The following is a 19883-nucleotide window of genomic DNA, read 5'->3' on the forward strand; positions in this document are numbered from 1 at the left end:
AACTAGCACACTGAAACAATGAGGGGCTGACCTACTTGAAAATCATTATTTTATTTTTAATCGTATGTATGTATGTATGTATGTATGTATGTATGTATCTGTGTGTGGCTGTGTGCACACCAGTTCAGGTGCTCATAAAGGCTGAAAGCAGGTGTTTGCATCCCTAGAGCTGGAGACACACGTGGTTGTGAGTTGCACAATGTAGCTTATGGGAACTGGGTCTTCTGCAAGAGAGGTATAAGCACTCCATCACTGAGCCATCTCTCTAGCCCTTCTCAGGATCTTTTTAAAATTACTAATGATGACTGACTTTAGGAACAAATATGGCAGTTTCCGAGGATCACTATACCAGCTAGCCCCTGTCAAAGAGTCTGAATATGAACTAAAGACAGACATTAAAAAGGACCAGCAACATCCATCAGAAACTAAACTGTTTTGTAAGCTATGGACATTGGATTCTATCTAAGCCATTTTCATGAAATTTACTCTTGCTATCTCCAGCACACACATTTATTTGTTTTGACGTCCAATTATTTATTTTCTTCAGGAAACTCTCCAGTGTCTGGAGCTGCTGGGACAGACGTGATTTGCTGACACTACCCTTTTCCTCTTGGAGTTTTGTTCTTTAAATTTAGGAAATTGCATCATTCAAAGCTCCTCTGGAAATCAGAAGAAATCTCATCCCAAAGCCTGAGTATTCTAGATAGAACAGAGAATGGGCTTGCTCGGTGTGCGTTTCTAAGATTCCTCATGGTCTTGAGAGTCACACTGATGGCAGAGATAGGAAGCCAGGAAACAGGGCCCTCCAAGAGCTACATGGCAGATCAATTTAACCCACAACAACTAAACTCAGCTCCTGCCTACCCACCTTTCCTCTTCTTGTCCACAGCCAGTTCATGCTGTATTTCAATATACCAATAAAGTCAGAGGCTTCTAATCTTCTGATGAGATAAGCCACATCCTTCCCTGAATCTCTCTCTCATGGGAGCTGACACTGGTGAGTTGAGACAAGTGTGGACTAATCTTAAAAGTTGGCAGGAGTAGCAGGGGAACATGAGAACCTCATGGGACAGAGCCTGGGGAGGGTCATTTTCTATAACTGTTACATTCTTTGTTCAAGAAAGTGGGATAGAGTGCATAGGGGGCAGTGCCAAGACTGAAGGAGGCCTCTAATAAGCTGGAGGCACAGTTAGTGTCCTCAGGACCTTTCTATCTCTTGCCAGGAAAATACTACATTTTATTTAAGGAATTGCTGGTGTTCATGGGAATAACTCAATGCCAGCAGCAGGTATAGGCCTTCTATTTGTAAGAGTGACTCAACAAGGCCGGGATAACAGAACCATCAATAATAAAGGTTCTAGAACTAATACCTGGTATTACACTGCTATGTTCTTGGGACATATATTTAAATCCTCAGAATCTTGGTTTTCTTAGCTAAAAATTGGGGAGAGTTGAGTCTGGAGAACAGCTTAGTCAGTAAAGGGCTTATATGTAAACATGAGGATCTGAGGTTGATACCCAGAACCCATTTTCTAAAATGTCAGGCATGGTGGCATGTGCTTAGAATTCCAATACAGGTGAGGCAGAGCCAGGCAGATCCCCGGGGCTTGCTGTAGGCAGCCAGCCAAGCTGAACTGGTGAATTCCAGGTTCAGTGAGAGACTGTTCCAAAAGAACATGGTGGATGGTATCAAAGAAATAATAACTGAGGCTGACTTCTGGCCTTCACATACACACACACACACACACATGGATATCTGCAAATATGTATACCCAGCATTCATCTATGAATACATAAATGAGGAAAACATAAATACGTTGTAAGTCTTACATGAGTTAATATTTGTGCGGTATTTTTAAGAGTGGGCCACATATGGTTGTAACTGAATCTATTAGAAACCAGATTTCCCTATCGAGAAAGGCTAGTGAATTTTATACACGCTTTTCTTTCTGTTTCTACAACAAATGATATTTAAAAAATAGTTGTGGGCTCAAAGAAGCTATTACTCACACATTTATTATTATAAAATTTAACAATGTGTTCCTGTTCAGAATCTTGTGATTTATTATGTAAGTCAATACTAAATAAAACACCTGATGCCAGGCACAAACTGCAGAAATAATATAACTTTAAAATGTCTCGAGGGTCCAGATAGAGCTTTCTGGGGCCCTGAGAACTAAAAAGTATACTTTTTGAGCTGTCACAGGCTGTAAAATGTCATAGGTACAATTGGATTATCACTGGGTGGCCGTCTGAGGAGTGTCACTAAAGGGTTTTTATTTTCTCTCTTTCAAGGGCGAGATTGCCTTAGTATATCAAAGACTGCCCCAATTAGAATAATGCCCAGCAGTTATTTTTTGGATAGACAGGTACAATGTCCAGACAGTGGGTAAGGTTCTTGTCATGCAACTATGATGACCCAAATTTGATCCCTAATACCGACATTAAGAAGTTGGGCATACTAGTGAATACTTTTAATTCTAGTACTGTCCACAAATAGATACTTGGAGGTTGCTGGCTAGCCAGCCTAGCCTGCTCTGAGAGTTCTAGATCAAAGAGGGATCTCAGCTCAAGACAAAGCAAAGAAAGAAAGAAAGGAAAGGAGAAAGAAAGAAGAGGAAAGAAGAAAGAAAGAAAGAAAGAAAGAAAGAAAGAAAGAAAGAAAGAAAGAAGGAAAGAAGGAAAGAAGGAAAGAAGGAAAGAAGGAAAGAAGGAAAGAAGGAAAGAAGGAAAGAAGGAAAGAAGGAAAGAAGGAAAGAAGGAAAGAAAGAAAGAAAGAAAGAAAGAAAGAAAGAAAGAAAGAAAGAAAGAAAGAAAGAAAGAAAGAAAGAAAGAAAAAGGCTAGAAGGCCCCCATGGAACAACCTTAGTATCCTTTGGTATATAGACAAACTTGCATTCGAAGGCATGAACCTGTATACACATGTGCACCCCAACATATATACACAAATAAAATAACGAAGGAAGCAAAAATAGCTATCGGAGAGAAAGGGGAAGCAGAAAGAAAATAAAGTGCACAACAGGGCTTAGCAGCTGGGAAGAACACTAGCTGCTCCTTCAGAGGACCCACGTTAGCTTCACAGGAAGGGTGCTCACAACCACCCATGACTCTCACTCTAAGGAATGCAATGCCCTCCTTTGGCCTCTGTGGCCACTTGTTTGCAAGTGTACATGACCATACTCATATACATACATAAAAATAAATCTTTAAAAAGACAAAGGGAGAAGAGAAGGGAGCCATGTGGGATAAAACCTTTCAGGAACGCAGTGAGATAAAGAAAACCACTCTGATCATTGTCCCCTCATTCTCTTGGCCAGGATCCTGGCAGTCATTATTCAGAGCTCTGAACTACTCCTTATGGGAGCAATTTAGATAAATGCAGTCTGCTCTCTGCTTTGCATTAGAAGCCTGAGTCTATAGGAATAGCCTCAGAATGCAAGCTGGAACTCTTTTTCAGAGCTGCGGTTCAGCAGATGACAAAGCTACTCTCTCACCAGTAGAGTCTATAAGTTCTGGAGCTTTTTGGTTTCTACAGTACTGAAAAGCACGAATGAAATTCATACAAATAGAAAAGTCAACTCTGAATCCCTGACTTGGAGTTTCCATCCTGGTGAACTTTGCTTTCCTATAGCTTTGAGGAACTGCTAAAGTAGCGATTTTGAAATACTTGGCTTGTTCCAATATGCCAGGAAGCTTGCTCAGAGGTTCCTGCAGCTTGGTAAGCTCTGTGCAGATGAGGGGATGGGATCTTGCAGGAGTGGTTGTCCCACACCCTGGAAAGGGGCTAGGCACGTGGCTTGGTCAGTAAAGTGCTTGTCATACAAGTATGAGAACCTGATATCAGATTCCCCTGAACCCCCCAAAAGCTGGGTGTGCAGTTTCAGTGCAGAAGAGGCAGAAGCAGGGACTCTGGGGATCACTAGCCAAACTGGTAAGTTCAAGATTCAAGCCAGAGACAGACCGTGTCTCAAACAACATGGACAGGTCCTGAGAAACGACAGCAGCGGCTCTGTGTGTTTACATGTACATGTATATGTATGCATATATATAGATATATAGATAGAGATATATAGATAGAGATATAGATACACAATTTAAATAATAAAAAGAGAAGCAGGGAAGACATTCCTGCAGGTAAGGAAGAATAGCCTGTCCTTTCATCAAACCTTGTTCCCCACATCCTGTTCCAGCAATTTATCTGTCTATTCTGTAGTTATCTGATGTACAGCCCCATCATGTTTTATGTTTTATGAGCCCACAGCACTGATCATGGGCGGCCTCCACGATCAATGGGCAAATAGTCAGGGAATGCTCATTTCCTTACGGCCACCCACCCACTCTGCCTCCATGACCAAACTCCAGCCAGCAAAGGATTTTCTTCCTGTTCTCTCAGAAGCTGACTTGCCTGACAGGAGCCTTACCCTTTTCCCAATGAGCTTCCTGTCTTGCCACGTGTAGGAGGAGCCACTGGAGTACTCGCTGCAGGTGCTTGACAGCGATAGCTCACTGCCGCTGCTGCAGCTGTTGCGAGGACAGAGGTGATCAGGGATGACAACCCCTGAGCCAGAGTGTTTCAAGGCAGGGGTTCCTGATTTTGCATTCTGGAGGTGTTCCTGTAAAAGCAGGACAGGGCTCAGCAAAGTATTGGCTTAAGAATTAAACACCCAATGATCTTAGAGTAAGTGGTTAGAAGATCAGGTTTGGGAACCACACAGATCTTAGGCTCAGTGTGTGTGTGTGTGTGTGTGTGTGTGTGTGTGTGTGTGTGTGTGTACATGTGTGTGCATGTGCTTGAGGAGGCTATGTGGGGAGGGTTATGTGTGCATGGATGCTCAAGTGTGTGGAGACTAAAGGACAACCTCAGGGTGTCATTCCTTGGGATACTTATTTAAAGAATATGCTCACTGGCCTAGAACTCACCAAGTAGACAAGGCATTCTGGCAAATGAGCTTCAGGGACCTGTTTGTACCTTCTCACCACTGAGGTCACAAGCATATGCCACAATGCCTAGTTTTTACTACTATTTGTTTCTGGTTTTTAATGTGAGTTTTTTGGGGATCAAACTTCAAGTTTGGGAGGCAAGCATTTTAAGAACTGAGCTAAGTCGTGCCCCATGCCTAGCCCCCACCCCCTTTAGCTCTGCTTCACACTGTTTGGCTCCAGGAGGTTATTTAGTGTTGCTAGCTATGTTTTCCCTATCAAATGCATTGAAACGGTAAGATCGGGTGTGAACTGCTAACACGAGAGTGCTATGAGGTTCCAGACATGAGCATATACTTAATAAGTGTCTGATCTACAGAGAGTGTTCAGTTTATCTCAAGGTACCATCGTTATCACAACAATGGGTTCTCACTGTATCCAGCCATCCTGTAAGAGATCAAATCAATATCAAAACAAGACCCGGACGCAAGGAGTACAGCTGGTGGGAGAATGTTTTACTACCATATATGAGAGCCAGGGTTCAATCTCCAGCTCTGCAGAACAAAATGAAGCAACAATAACATACCCCAAATTCTCCAGATGGAAGACGACACATTCTTGGTTATCGGACTCAAGAGCATTGGCAATAAACTTTAGCTGAATGTTACAAATCAGGTTCTATACTGCTACAAAAATCACATTCTTGTGCTTATTTCTCCCAGAGGTCTCATTGGTAGAGCGGGCAATATCACTCCTAGGTTCCCTTCTAGTGGGGAGGTTATTCTATGTCAGCTATCACATAAACCCCAGTTTATCTGTGCAGACTTGTAAGATACCATGTGCCACAGGAAGGCACAAAGCTAAGGTGTCATGTATCGCCATCAGAGGTTTTCTCATGTCTGGTCGGCTGTATGGGTGCTAACAGCCTCCATACCTCACAGATATGAACCTCACACAGAAGGCTACGGTGGTTAGAATTCTAGGGACCCGCACAAACCATAGGCAACAGATAAAGTGGTAACCACCCACCCCCGTGCATTTTGACAGCCACCTTGCAGGGGTAACGGATGAAGCTCCGCAGAGTGGACAGGCTAACTTAATTTAGCATCCGAATCCTGAACAGGAGTTCTCCATTACCATCTAATTCTGGCCTATCTTTAGAACGCCTTGTCTGAAACTCTCCAGTCGGGAGCCATCTGTCTTGGTGTCACTTGCAGAGGTGTGAAGCCTCGTACTTATGCAATTTATTGACGTTTTATGGGTGCCATTAGTACCTGAGTACTTATCACTGTCCTGCAAATGCAACTCTAAATGATGGTGAGAAACACCCCAACCTGCTCCCCCCACCCCAACCCGGCAGGCAGCCATGATGGGAGAGTACTTGTGGTAAACCTTAAACCCTCACAGAGTGCAGAGGGCACATTTAATTTTCTTGCTAATCAATAACTATAACACTCAATCATTTCATCTGCCTTGCTACAGATACTTTATTTTTTGCTGCACAGTGATCTCTTTAAGTGATTGTTTAAAAAATGCCAAGAATTTTTTTCATATCCTATTTCTCTCTGCTGAAATCTGGGACTAAGAATCATAACAGGGGAAACTTGTCTCAAGACCTAGTTTTCAGAACTATTGACCAATGGTGTCCTTAGATATTGTTAGATATAACTTAGTTAGTCTATACTTGCTTCTTAACAGATATCTAGAGCTAGCCAAAAGCTCTATTTACTTTCTTTTTTCAGATAGGGTTTCATCCAACCCTTGATGGCTGGTCTTGAATTCACTATGTACCAAATTTCTCAGTTACTTTCTGTTGTGACAAAATGCTCTGACAAAAGCGACTTAAAGGGTGAATGGTTTCTTTTGGCTGAGAGTTTCAGAGTGTTGCAGTCCATCATGGCAGATGATGGGGAGTGAGGCTGTGAAGTGGGGGAGTAGAAAGCTGGCTGGTCATGTTTCCATATTCAAGAATGGACTCGAGTGGGTGTAGGATACACCCCTAGTGACCACCTTCCTCCATTTATCTACCTCTCCAGTGTTCCAGAACGTTCTAAAAGAGTGCCATGGGCTGGGAACCAATTGTTCAAACATGCAAGCTTATTTGTGTATGGCAGGGGGAGGGAGCACTTCACATCCTAACTACAACACCAAGGATGACTTTGAACTTCTGATCTTCCTACCTCTAATTCCCCAGGCTTAAAGGCATGCACTACCATACTCAGTGTATACGGCCCTGGAGATGGAACCCAGCGCTTTGTGTATTAGTTTTCTACCAACTAAACTGCATCCTTTTATCCCTCTGTGGCTCCATCTTACAAGACAGCCTGGCATCAATGCCTCTGCTAGTGTAGACATGTAGAAGTCATCCCTATGTAAACTTCCAGAAACATTCCATTAGCTATGTTAATGCTTTAAAGGTCTTTAGCCCCGTCTCTTCTGTTTGGTTATAGGATTTATCTGGTGGCACTTGTTAAATAGAACAGCTTCTGCTCTGAGAGATTTCACCCACACTCCAGGAAACAACTCTCACTGCATCTTGCCATGTGACCTAGAGTTAAACACCTCCAATGGCTTTCCATTCTCTCATGAGTTCTGGTGACTTTTTCTTCTTCTTTCTTTCAGGATACGAGAGTTTAGATGTGATCTCTTGCCCATCTATCCCTACCCACTGTCTAACAAAGCCACATCTGTTTGCACAGATACACTCAATACCTAGGCTTGAGAAAGCAGAAGCCTTGTTCAGGCATTAGCCATGTGCACACACCCTTGAGCGGAGGGATTAAAGTGACAAGAAACTAGAATGTAGGAGATGGGTAGACTTGAGAAAGAACTGCTAGCTCTCTCAAGTTGACCTTGAGTGCCAAGAGAGATGCTATATAAGATACTTGAGGGAGGTAGGGAAAGCCTGCCTATGTAGTGGGAGAGATTAAACAAAGAGGTGTATTAAATCATGCTCCTTATGTGCTTACAAACCATACAGGGATCTTGTCCAATGGCAGCCTCTCATCTGGTACCCGAGCACTTCCAATGTGTACAATAAAATTTGTAAGAACTGAAAATTCCCCTCATCTTATAGAATTGAAGACTTTCTCCCTTCAAGACCCCATCATACTGTCTGTGCTATGATGCCATAACTTTTTTAATACTCTGGAAATGGAAGGGAATGAAAGCTCTCTCTTCAGGATTCTAGTTTGATGCATACAACGACTACCTCTTCTACTGTTATCTGATTTAAAGCCTATGGCTGAGAGCCTACACCCATCTTCCTAAAGTTCTTCTGAGAGGTAACTGTCTAAGCTCTATTTCTATGGACCCACCTTCATCTCTAGCACTGCTGGGGTGGAGAAACCATAGAACATAGGTGTAGGCTGGTTAGAGAGGAATTCTCCACTAAAGGGAGGTAGAGCCAGTCCTCCATTTGGGGAACTCCAACCTTGCCTACTTAATTTAAAAAGCAGGCAGACTAGAATTCAACTGTCATGCTTTCCTCTGATGTTTGCTCTTATCCAGCAATCATTATCTGCTCTGGTTAATAGTGTGGTCAAGCACTTGACTTCTGAGGTTTGAGTCCCTGCTCTTCAATATCCCAGCTCTTTGATTTTGGGGGGAAAGTTACTTAACCCCTCTATACCCCAGTTCTTTTTTTAATCAGTAGAGTTCACTTGTTACATCAGGTAATTTTGAAGGTTGGTCAATCCCCAAGCATATGGTAGAGTTGAGAATTTCTAGGTGTTGCTGTGCACACACATATGTACACACACACTCACATGCACACACATATGTTGAGGCTCTTCAACTAAACTGTAAATTTATAGACTCCTCATTAAAGAACCTTGTGCCCTCCCTCCAGCCTTGACCAGACTGGCTTAGACCTTGTTTGCCACAGTTGCTAGCTCACCTATGGTGCAGTCTTCTGACCTAGGTAAAGCCTTGTCTGTCACATCTGCAGCTTCCTGCAAGAAGCTGCCTGCTGAGCAGCTCAGCTTGTTTTCCTGACAGATCCTGACAAAGATTCCAGGAGATCCTGGCAAAGTGGGGGAGTGGTCCCCTCCCTTTATAAGCTCAGACTCATAAGTATACATTGGGCCTTGATCAGAGAACATTGTCTTGGCTCCTTATTTCTCTTACCGCCTTTCCCATCCAACCCCCAACTTTCCTTTCAAGAACCCAGTAACCTGTGGCTGCTGGCAGCTACATAACCTTATTTTACATCTATTAGGATACCACCAGCATCTGATACCTTGCACATAAATTCTGAGATAGCTTTATTAGACAATAACACAAACTGAGTACACAGTATTCCTGGGGATAACTGATAGAACTTTCTAGAAACACGTTCGGGTAGACAGCTTTCTTCATCTTCCTTCCTATGGCTGTGGGTAAGCTATCCCCTGCCATGCACTTATTTCATGTACCAGTCCCATTTCCTTTCTGCTCTCTGCAAATGCAATGTCTACTACCATGTCTACTATTCTACCATGATAGATAGCCTGCATCCCTGAGAACTGTGAGCCCAAATGAGCCATCTTGCCCTTAAGTTGCCATGTTGGTTATTTTGTTACAGCAAAAATACATGTAAGTAAGATTCCAAGCCCAAATCTTAGCCTAATGTTACAGTGTCCAATAAGGTACATCATAGGGAACCAACCAACTGGAGACCCATAGACACAATGCATCCTACGAGTCATAGTTGTCAATGGAAATATTTGGTGATGTTTATTAAATACTATTTGTGTGGATAGTGCATATTGGTTTCCTTTCCAGCATTATCTTATTTACATCCATTTAATTGGTAAAATCGATACCTTGGTCCACAATAAATGTCTCTTTCACATTCTGTTATAGATTAACAACTTGAATGGTTCATGTTCTCTGATATTCATAATATAAGAAATGCAAAATAAAAGCTACAGTTTCAGTTTAATGATATATAGAAACACAGAGACCGAAGCCAAGAGTTTCTTTCATAAAAACTAAAAATTTTCAAGATTCATAATCTTAAGGTCACAGTATAGATCAGGGGCTGTGAGGTCTTTGCAGATGTAGAAAATGACAGTATTTTACTGAAATGTCATTCCAATTTAACGAGAATATTTATATCAGATATGGAATATATTATCTGCAACTGACAAAATTATATGGCAAAATAGAAGTCTCATTTTCCACGACTTGCGCCTGCCACTTTTAAACCTAATATTTTTCAGTATGCATTTATATGGCTGTTGTGGTTTTTTTCCCAATAACTCTTTTTAAGCCAATGCAAGTTAAAAGCTGCCGTGGTTAAAGTTTTACCAAACAAGCACAAAGAGAACCCAAACGACAGAGAGAAAAATGCAGAACCCATGAATTTTTAAGAATTCATATATAATATATCATAAGAGAAGAAGAGATAATACGAGACGTGGGCTTTAATAAAAAGCTCCTTGACCATTACTCAGAGATTCTGATGTGTAATCAATACCCAAAAAGCTATCTTGGGGACAAAGCCAAGATTTACAATACTTTTGCAGAGAGTGACACTTCCTGCTTACTCTATCAACAGGGGAACATGTTATTGAATTTCAAAGAACACAAGAAATAAGGTGTTGCTTTCTGCCTGAGGATGCTTTAGAGATGTATCTGCTTGTGACATCAGAGTTGATGGAAGTAAGAAAACAACCTAAACACCATTCCATGGATACAGCTGGGAGACTCACATGCAGCTCAATATCTGTCCATGACAGTGTCAGACTTTGGCTTCCTCCTGCCTCTGAGAGCAGATCACCAGATGAGAGCCATGACATGTGAGTGGCGTTTCTAATGTGAACCCAAGCAGAGATGTTGGGTAGCATTACTTTATTTCTTTGTTTCAAAGTCTGACTTGGGACTGACAGACTTCTAAAGGGTTTGGTAGGTTCCCTTTAGGAGAAACCATGTCAGAGACCCACGCGAGTCTGTTCTTGCTCATCCAAGTCCTCTCTCTGTTTGTTTGTATTTGCAAGTTGCATTTTATAGAAAACACTCACAATTTTACAATCTGACAGTTTGCCTGGGCAAATTCTTAGAAGAAAATAAAAAGATGCACTGGGTTGGGGAGATGGCTCAGTTAGTAAAGTACTGATGTACAAATGTGAAAATCTGTGTTTGATCTTTAACACTCATAAAAGAGTCTTTGCCAGGGAAGAACATGCCAATTGATGACCCAATACCAAATAGTCAGCTCAAAAATGTACATAAAGTAGCATTAAACAAACTGAGCCGGTTGTACTGATATATTTAGGAATATATATGTATATAATAACAATTAATGAAAATGTCTATTATTTGACAGAGAGCAAGGAGTGGGTCATATGAAAGGCTTGGAGGGAGGAAAGGAAAGAAGATGATGTAATTATAATTTCAAAAAATAAAATATTTTTTTTAAAAGAGAGACATGATCATGTAAGCTTACTACCAGAGAGCTAGAAACAAAGAGACAGGAAGAACACTGGACCTCTTGCAAAGCCAGCCTTAGAGGTTAGGTTATTTCCAGGCCGGTCAGAGATTATGTCTCAAAAAAAATCTCTGATGTAGCAGGTTTCCCTCAACGTTGACCTCTGATTTTCACAGGCACTCAGACATACACTACAGATATAGTAGTTGGCATATTGATAAGTGATAGGAAAACCTTAATACATTTGCTGGCTAGTGTGACCATTAACTTTTGATACTCTCATTAAAAAAGTGAAAATAGTCACAAGGTTAATTTTATTATGTTCAGGTGTGGTTAAAAATCTAAGTGAATAATTATAAAAGTGACCTTATATCTAAACAGTACTGATCTTAGGAAATCTTCCTTTGGACACATTTTAACTTAAAGTTATTAGCGTCATCTGCTTGAAACAATTAATGTGAATAGAAAATAATTGCATCAGGGACCTGGGGACTCAGAAGATTCTGTGCATTAATACTTCACGTGCTATTCAATTATATAGTGATTTTTTAATTTCAGTTTTGTTTGGGAGATCTGCTACAGTGAAGATGTTTCACTATATTAATCTTTATACTAATTGCTAAGGCTTTCTAGTGGACACTAAATTTGATTTGTTTAATGGCAAATACAATAAAACCCATGATTTATATGTCATGTTTCTGCCAAGCTAGTGGCATTTGAAAAAATGATCTCTGTTATTCTGGTTTGTCTTGGTCATAACTTTGATAATTTCAGAGTTCAAAATATTCTAATCCAGTGGGTGAATAATGTGGCCAAGAAAATCCTTTCTAGCAAAGAGTGAACTTGTTCCATAGTGAGGCCGATCCAAGGGCTGGGAGATAGCTCATGGAGTGAAATGCTTGTAGCAACAGTGAGAAGCCCTGAGAGTCCATCCTCAGAAACCACTTAAAGCTGAACATGGTAGCACATGCATTTATAATTCTCTAATCCTGTGGTGAGATGGGAGATGGAGAGATCAGAATCTTCCATGAGCACCTAGCGTGCCACACAGTGGTGAACAACAGGAGACCATGTCCCAAACAAGGTAGAAGGTGAGGACCACCACCTGAGGCACCTGAGGTCAACCTCCACATGTAAGCTGTAGAAGGTATGTTTTTCCCAAATATACACAAATCACAACACCTCCCATGCATGATGGAGGAAGAAGAAGAGAGAGGGAGAGAGGGAGAGAGGGAGAGAGGGAGAGAGGGAGAGAGGGAGAGAGGGAGAGAGGAAGAGAGGGAGAGGGAGAGAGGGAGAGAGGGAGAGAGGGAGAGAGGGAGAAAGAGAGAGAGAGAGAGAGAGAGAGAGAGAGAGAGAGAGAGAGAGAGAGAGAGAGAGAGAGAGAGAGAGAGAGAGAGAAAAGTATCTTAGATTCTCTGCTATTAGGAATGTTAGGGGACTGCAAGATTGGCCTTGCAGGGATCGCTTTGTCCCAGAAAATCGGTCATGTTGTCATAGAAAATATAAATTCAACTAAAATGACTGTCATCCATCTGTTTCTATTATCAGGGTAAATTTTCATGAGACTCCTGTATACTTGGTTAGCTAGGAGCTCAATAAATCTTTGTAGGATACCTCTTGAACAATGTATGCTCTATCAGGAATATACCTCATCGTAAAGCAATGTTAATGGTATCCCTCCTCTTCCCCCAGCTCTAGGTAGACCAGTTACCCTTATCAGGTGAGTTTTAAACTCCTATTTGCTTGTTTGTTTCATATTTGTACCCTACCCTCTCTATCTGTATGTCTGTAGAGACACTTTAAAAACTTGCTGACAGTTGCTATAAAAATTCAAATTTTTTAAGACTACTATCAGTATTTACCAAAATGGTACAGTTTCTGTATGATTTTTATAACACCTTTCTCAAGTTCTTTCTGGGATCTAGCATTCCCTATTGTTAACTAGTCAGAAGCTGTCATAGTGTATTATATTCAGTAAGTACCCAATTAATGCTCATTACAGTCCTGAGAGAAAAAGATGTTCTTAGACTTTCTCCACCCATGTGCAGGTTTAAAAGATTGAGAGAGTGCCAAACGAATTATAGTTTTAAGACCTAATGATACATTTATCAATATGCAAACAGCAGAAGCAGTTATGGGAAATGACATTAAACAAAAGAAATGATGATTTTGAGTGGTAGATCATGTGATTTGAGAGAAGAGTCCTCTGTAGATTAGATAGCTGACTTCTCATTCAGTTCATGATCGTGCGTCTCTCTTTCTTCTCAGATATATGATGTCAGTATTTAACATACTGCATGAATATGTGTCTGTCAAAACCTACCCTCTTCAATGATGCATTGTGTCACTGGTTTTTATCTAATTGATCAATCTATCCCCTTAAGTAACTTAAGGGAGAAAGATTTTTTTTCTTTTGATACGAAGTTACTAGGTATAGCCCATTATGGTAGGGAAATAAAGGTGTGTGTGTGTGTGTGTGTGTGTGCCCCCACACATGTGCGTGCATGCTCACACAGCATGCATGAAGTAAATATGCAGAAGCAAACGTGTCACAGTGCAGGTGTGGAGATCTGCACACACCAGTTCTTTCAGGGACTTGACTGCCTCTGCCTCTCATCTCCCTGTAGAAGTGTTGATATTATAGATGTACCCAGATTTATATGGGGTCTGAGGATTCAAGATCAGGTCCTCATGCTTGCATGGCAAGGGCTTCATCCACTGAACCACCTCCCTAACACTCATGGGAAAATTTAACTAAAGACATTGTCAAAGGGAGTAAGACAGAATGCCAGAATCTTAATTAGATTCAATCTCAATCCAATTAGATGCATATTCTCTATCACACTTATCTATACTTTATGTTCACTTCATGTTAGTATCCCTCTGGATGCAATCACTTATGTGAAATACTTTAAGTTTCAAATCTCTAACACAAGATTCCTAGATATAATTCAGCTTTGATATAAAGGATAACAAAGTCACATACACAGAGGTAGGGGGAGGGGAAGGGAGTGGGAAAGAAAGAAGGACACACACAACTGCTACCTTGATGCCCCCACTATAATAAACTTCCAGGTCACAGTCTGGTTGCTAACTGGATGCTTAGCTATCTGTCTTCTACAGCCCAGGATCACTTGCCCAGGAAATGGTACCACTCATAGTGCACTAGGCTCATCTTTATACATCAAGACAATCTCCTATAGAAATCTCCACAGACCAACTTGATAAAGACAATTACTCAATGAAAACTATTTTTATCAAGTTATTTTAGGCTATTTCAAGTATGCAGTTAATGCTGAATGGGACAATATATAGGTATATATGTATATGTGTATTTATGTGTATATATGTGTGTGTATACATGTATAAATATATATATATATGTATATATACACACATATGCAGTCATATATAACTATATTAGCAGAGCAAATTGGGTTCTTATACTACAAATTTCACCTTTGTTGCAGTTAGATCAACAACAATCACTGTGTGCAGGAGTGGAGGTGGGAAAATTCTGGAAGAGATAAACTATATTCCAATTTATAGCAAAGACACATTGTTCCCACCAGCATAGACTACGAAGTGTGACTCAAGATCCAGCATTGTAAGGGCAGCTGGTATCTAAGTTGCATATCAGATCAGTATTTGTGTGTGTGTGTGTGTGTGTGTGTGTGTGTGTGTGTGTGTATTCAGTAGTCCTAAGGCATCCAGCCTTATGCTCTGCAGAGGTCTGCATCTGTAAGACAAGACTTAGGGATGTTCTCTTTAACAGACTGTGCCAAGGACAGGTTGTCCTTTATCCGAGGGGATCAAGGTGAGTGCTCCCTTGAGAGTGGCAGGAACTGATTCTGCAGCTGTGTGGTTAATGATGGCTGTGGAGAGTGGAGATCAGAGCCAGCAGAGCGAGGCTGGAGGGCCAGAGTTTTCCATTATGTTTCTCCCATTATTTACCATGCTGCAGTTTCTCAGATGCTCACTGAAGGCTTAGTGCATCGAGCAGAATTCTGCCTCTAGGTTTGGGCTCAGAACATGATGATGTCTTAACTTCAAGGTAGTGATTGCTAAGGCCAGGAAGACACCACGACTTTATTTAGTGGTTGAGGTGAGGTCAAAGATGAGCTCTTCATCTGAGAAGTCTGGGAACACTGGGAAACGTGCTAGGTGAACCACAGAAAGAAAGTGATAAACAGCTTTTATTTTTATTGTTGTACTTCCTCAAGTTTGGAAAGGAGGGTGTGACATTTTTCCTGCTAGGATTTCAGAAGTTAATAGCTTTGCTTTAGAGTAAAACAAAGACAATAAAACAAAAGGTTATGTGTCCATGAGTCCCATTTCCTCATTCATATTCCTTAAGATAATTAATCTGACATTATAATAATGTGCACAGCTTCCCTCCACTATTGAAAAAGGTTCATCTGGGGCCACAGAGATGGCTCAGCAGACACAAGCATGATTATCCAAGTTTTGATCCCCAGAACCCATTCAGAAAGCCCTGCACAGGAGTGCATGCCTGTAATCCCAGAGCTGACCAATGGACATGGAGAGGAGGATCCCGGGGGCTTGCTGGCCACTCAGTCTAGCTTGTCATTTCAGCTAGCTCAGTGAAAGAACCACTGAGACAAAAATAATGCATTCAGAGAAGCACTGCACACACACACACACACACACAAAAGCACACCATACACACATGCACATACACACATACACCCATATACAAACAATACACACACACACACACACACACACACACACACACACACACACATACCGGTAAGAATAAAAATAAAACTAAGGTAGAAAAGTAAAGGACAACATTTGGATGTCAACTTCTGATTATTACATGTGCATACATGGGCAAGGCAATACACAAGCACATATGCATGTGTCACACACAAAGACAAATATCCACACATGAGAACAGGCATGCATGCATACACTGGAATAATGGACTGCACAAACATGGATATTTAGGTTTAGCAACAGAGGATGGATACGAATATTCTTTAAGGTTTTTATTTTTCTTATTTTTAATTGTGTGTATATGTTCACGTCAGTGCAGGTGCCCTCAGAAGCGAGAGGTACCCGATTTCTCTGGATCCGGTGTTAAAGGCACACGTGTGTGCTAGGAACTAAACTCGGGTCCTCTGCAAGTACAGTCAGGGCTCTTAGCTGCTGAGCCATCTCTCCAGCTCTACGAATAATATGTTTAACCTGTTACCATCTGACACCCAGATTTATTTAACTTGGTGAAAGCTATAATTATCCAAAGTTCAGCCCTGGTTCTGTTTTATGCTCGCCAAAGTTGCTCTTTTCATCTTTTTTTTTTCTGGAGAAAAATCTCTCAGCTGAAAGAGAGGGCTTCTCTTCCCATTGTTGTTTGACTTCCTGTCTTAATTACAAAGTGAGATGGCCTGCTCCTGCCATTTGAGCTTACTTTACCCACCAGCTTTCCCTCAGTACTCCTGTCAATATGCTCTCCATAGTTCATCTTGTTTGTCAACTTAATGGGATGGAGAGTCACCATGGGAACACACTTCTGGGTGTATGCACATGGGTGGCTCTCAAAAACAAAAAACAAAAAAACAACCCTGTATAATGGAGAAGCCCCATTATAACTGTGGGTAGCAACTTCCCATAGGCTGAGAACCTGGACTGATAATTAAAAAAGAGAAAGCCTGAAGCCGGGTTTGGTGGTGCACACTTTTAATCCCAGCACTCAGGAGGCAGAGGCAGGCGGATTTCTGAGTTCGAGGCCAGCCTGGTCTACAGAGTGAGTTCCAGGAGAGCCAGGGCTACAGAGAAACCCCGTCTCGGAAAAAAATTGAGAGAGAGAGAGAGAGAGAGAGAGAGAGAGAGAGAGAGAGAGAGAGAGAGAGAGAGAGAGAGAGAGAGAGAGAGAGAGAGCCTGCAGAGTACCAGCACTCACTCCTCTGAACTCCCTGATGGGTGTAATGTGAGCTTCTGCTCCAATCATTGTGCCTTCTCAACTACAAGAAGCCGCACTCTCAAACTGTGAGCCATGACAAACCCTTCCTTTCTTCCATGAGTTGCTTTTGTTGAGTTTTTTGCCACAGCAATGAGAAGAGTAACTAATAATGGAGACACTTTGGAAGGCAGATAGGAAAATTTGAGGATGCAGTAATTCCCTGAGATCTATGTACCCACCACTATCATCACCATGGCTCAGCACTTGTCCCCCCAGCAGGAACACAGTTCAACTCCCCACTGCTACCTCTGTCTAGGCAGCTGTTCCTTACCTGCTCCTGCCTCTGTTTTGCTGCTCTGCTGCTTACCACAGGCTTCTGCTCTTCCCCTGCTCCCTTCCCCATGTGGCTACCTAGCTGCTCATTTGGATTTGAATTGCATGCTGCTCATCCTTCCTGATATAGCTAGTGACCGGGATTCCGAATTGACTTCTTTTAAAGTAGTTTTTCTTTTCTAATTTGAAAGTTATAATCAGTTATTTTTGTGTCTGTATGTTTGTGTGTATGTGTGTACTTTGTGGGTAGGCATATGTGTCACAGTTCATATGTAGAAGTGAGGAAAATTGGTCAGAAGCTGGTTCACTCTTTCAATCACCTGGGTCCGAGGGAATCAAACTTGGTGGTGGTAAATACCCTTACCGCCAGCATTTTTACTGGCCTCTCCTGACTGCTCCTTTCATCCACTACAGTGTTGTTGTAAATGCACTTGCATTCCCTTCAGAGTGCAGACCCAACCTCCCAGCTCTAGCCTCCCTTCTAGGGTCCCATCTCTATCCCTCTTAGTGAGTCCTTCACTGAGGCTATACAGTGTTTCCCACCCTCTAATCCCACATAGCAGGGGCAAGCCTGGTGAGAGGTCTTAGGATATTCTCCAAGGATCTTTTGATAGTGCCAGCATCCCAAAGTATCCCATCGCCTGTGTCAGATGGAAAATATCTGTGTGCTCTATTTAAGGGGAAGTGTTTCCAATATGGCTATGCATCGGCTACAACTTGATAGAGACACTTTGTTCCTTCTGTAGGGTAATAGAGCAATTTTCATAGTTATGTGTAAGAATTGCTCAAAGTAAGCTCAATAAAATTACCCCAAATAGCTTAGCCTGAGGAGTATAATTTCTGTATGGAAGCTTTACTTACTAAACAACCTTCCCCTATTAAATACACACACACACACACACACACACACACACACACACACACACACTGAACAAAAACAAAAGCCCTCACACTCTTGACTCTCATACTAGACTTATATTTTTGCCCTTCTCAGAAACATGATTTTCACCAGCTATTCTAAATTCCATAAAGAGTGATTACAGCAGATTCTCGGGTTAGCATTTCATGGGTTTTGGTTCTAATACATTAAGAATTTATTATAAAACTGAATATTGCATAACTTTGTGTTATATAACGGAGTATTATATGGTCATTTCTTAGATTCACAAGAATTTGAGCCCAGGACAGAAAAATCATTTTTGCTAAAAGTTGATGTTTAATTAATTATGCCTTTCTTTCCATTTTGGGATATAGAGATAAAAACACATTATCTGACCTTGCCATCTTGCTGACAGATGCAGAGGGAATGTCTTTCAAATGTTCTTCGGAAAGGCATTTAACGAATATACCCATCATGGTGCGATCTCACTTGAATCTAATTTTTATCAGTGTTTTTTAAGGTCTATCACAATAACTCTTGTTTCAACAACTCTTTTCCCTAACAATATCTCTTCCTCTGCATGTCTATCGTCAGTGAGGTCTCTGTCTCGCTTTGGACGGCACCTTGGCTCATGCCATTATTTCCCCCTTCCTTTCTACTTCTTTGGGATTCCCATTATAAAATGCTTTTGAACACAATTATTCCACAGCTATAGTCAAAAGCTTCTTTAAGGTTCTCCACTACTATAAGAACATGATTATCTAGAGGCTGCCTATGAGTGGAGCCTTAAGGCTACAAAGATTCTCTGAGGTCAGCATAGGTGGGACGGATGAGAACAGTCAAAAGATTTCCCTTTGGGAATGTCTGCTCATCAGTGCATCAGGAAACATTTAGGAAGCCTCCACTGTGTACAGAATCCTGATGATAAGCTATAGGAGGTGAACAGAAGGTCATTAGTTCAATCTATGAGATCAATGAAATACCCAAAATGCACAGATGAGGAATAGAATTCTAAAGAATTCTAAAGGCATCACAAACAAAAGAGGTTATGGCAGAGGGACCGGGCTGAGGCCTGATAGATACAATGTTTACTTAGCATGCAGGAAGCCCAGTTTAGGACCCTGGCATGCATGGTGGTGTATACCTGTCATCCCACCACTTGGGAGGTGGAGGCAGGGGAACCGAAATTTAAAGTCATAATCAGTTACATAGAATGTTGGAGGCCAATCTGAGCTACGGGAGGTTCTATCTCCCAGAGAAATAGTGGTAGGGTAGTATTGGGGGAAGTGACAGGGACTGGGGTAGGGAGGGGTGCTTGCAGTGTGTTAGCAGCACAGGCTAGCCTGTGGCAGGAAACAGTCGGTATAGCAAGTTAATGCAGGAGGGAGACTCTGCTCTCACAGCCA

General features: G+C 41.6%; 1 protein-coding gene across 9 annotated transcripts in view; it reads right to left on the reverse strand.

The window, feature by feature from the left end:
* The window catches only part of Nckap5 (NCK associated protein 5), an 896002-nt gene that overhangs the window by 128469 nt on the left and 747650 nt on the right, over positions 1–19883 (reverse strand). For 8 of the 9 annotated variants that reach the window (XM_085840657.1, XM_085840660.1, XM_085840655.1 and 5 more), the window contains one exon: positions 4422–4613. The exons of the other annotated variant lie outside the window; for it this stretch is intronic. In XM_085840657.1, coding sequence (XP_085696783.1) covers positions 4422–4613 — 192 coding nt within the window. The remainder of the gene's footprint in view (positions 1–4421; positions 4614–19883) is intronic. 9 annotated transcript variants of the gene reach the window in all.

Source organism: Mus caroli, unplaced genomic scaffold (genome assembly GCF_978045245.1).
Source record: "Mus caroli unplaced genomic scaffold, Mus_caroli_1 scaffold_1, whole genome shotgun sequence".
NCBI classification, from domain to species: Eukaryota; Metazoa; Chordata; class Mammalia; order Rodentia; family Muridae; genus Mus; species Mus caroli.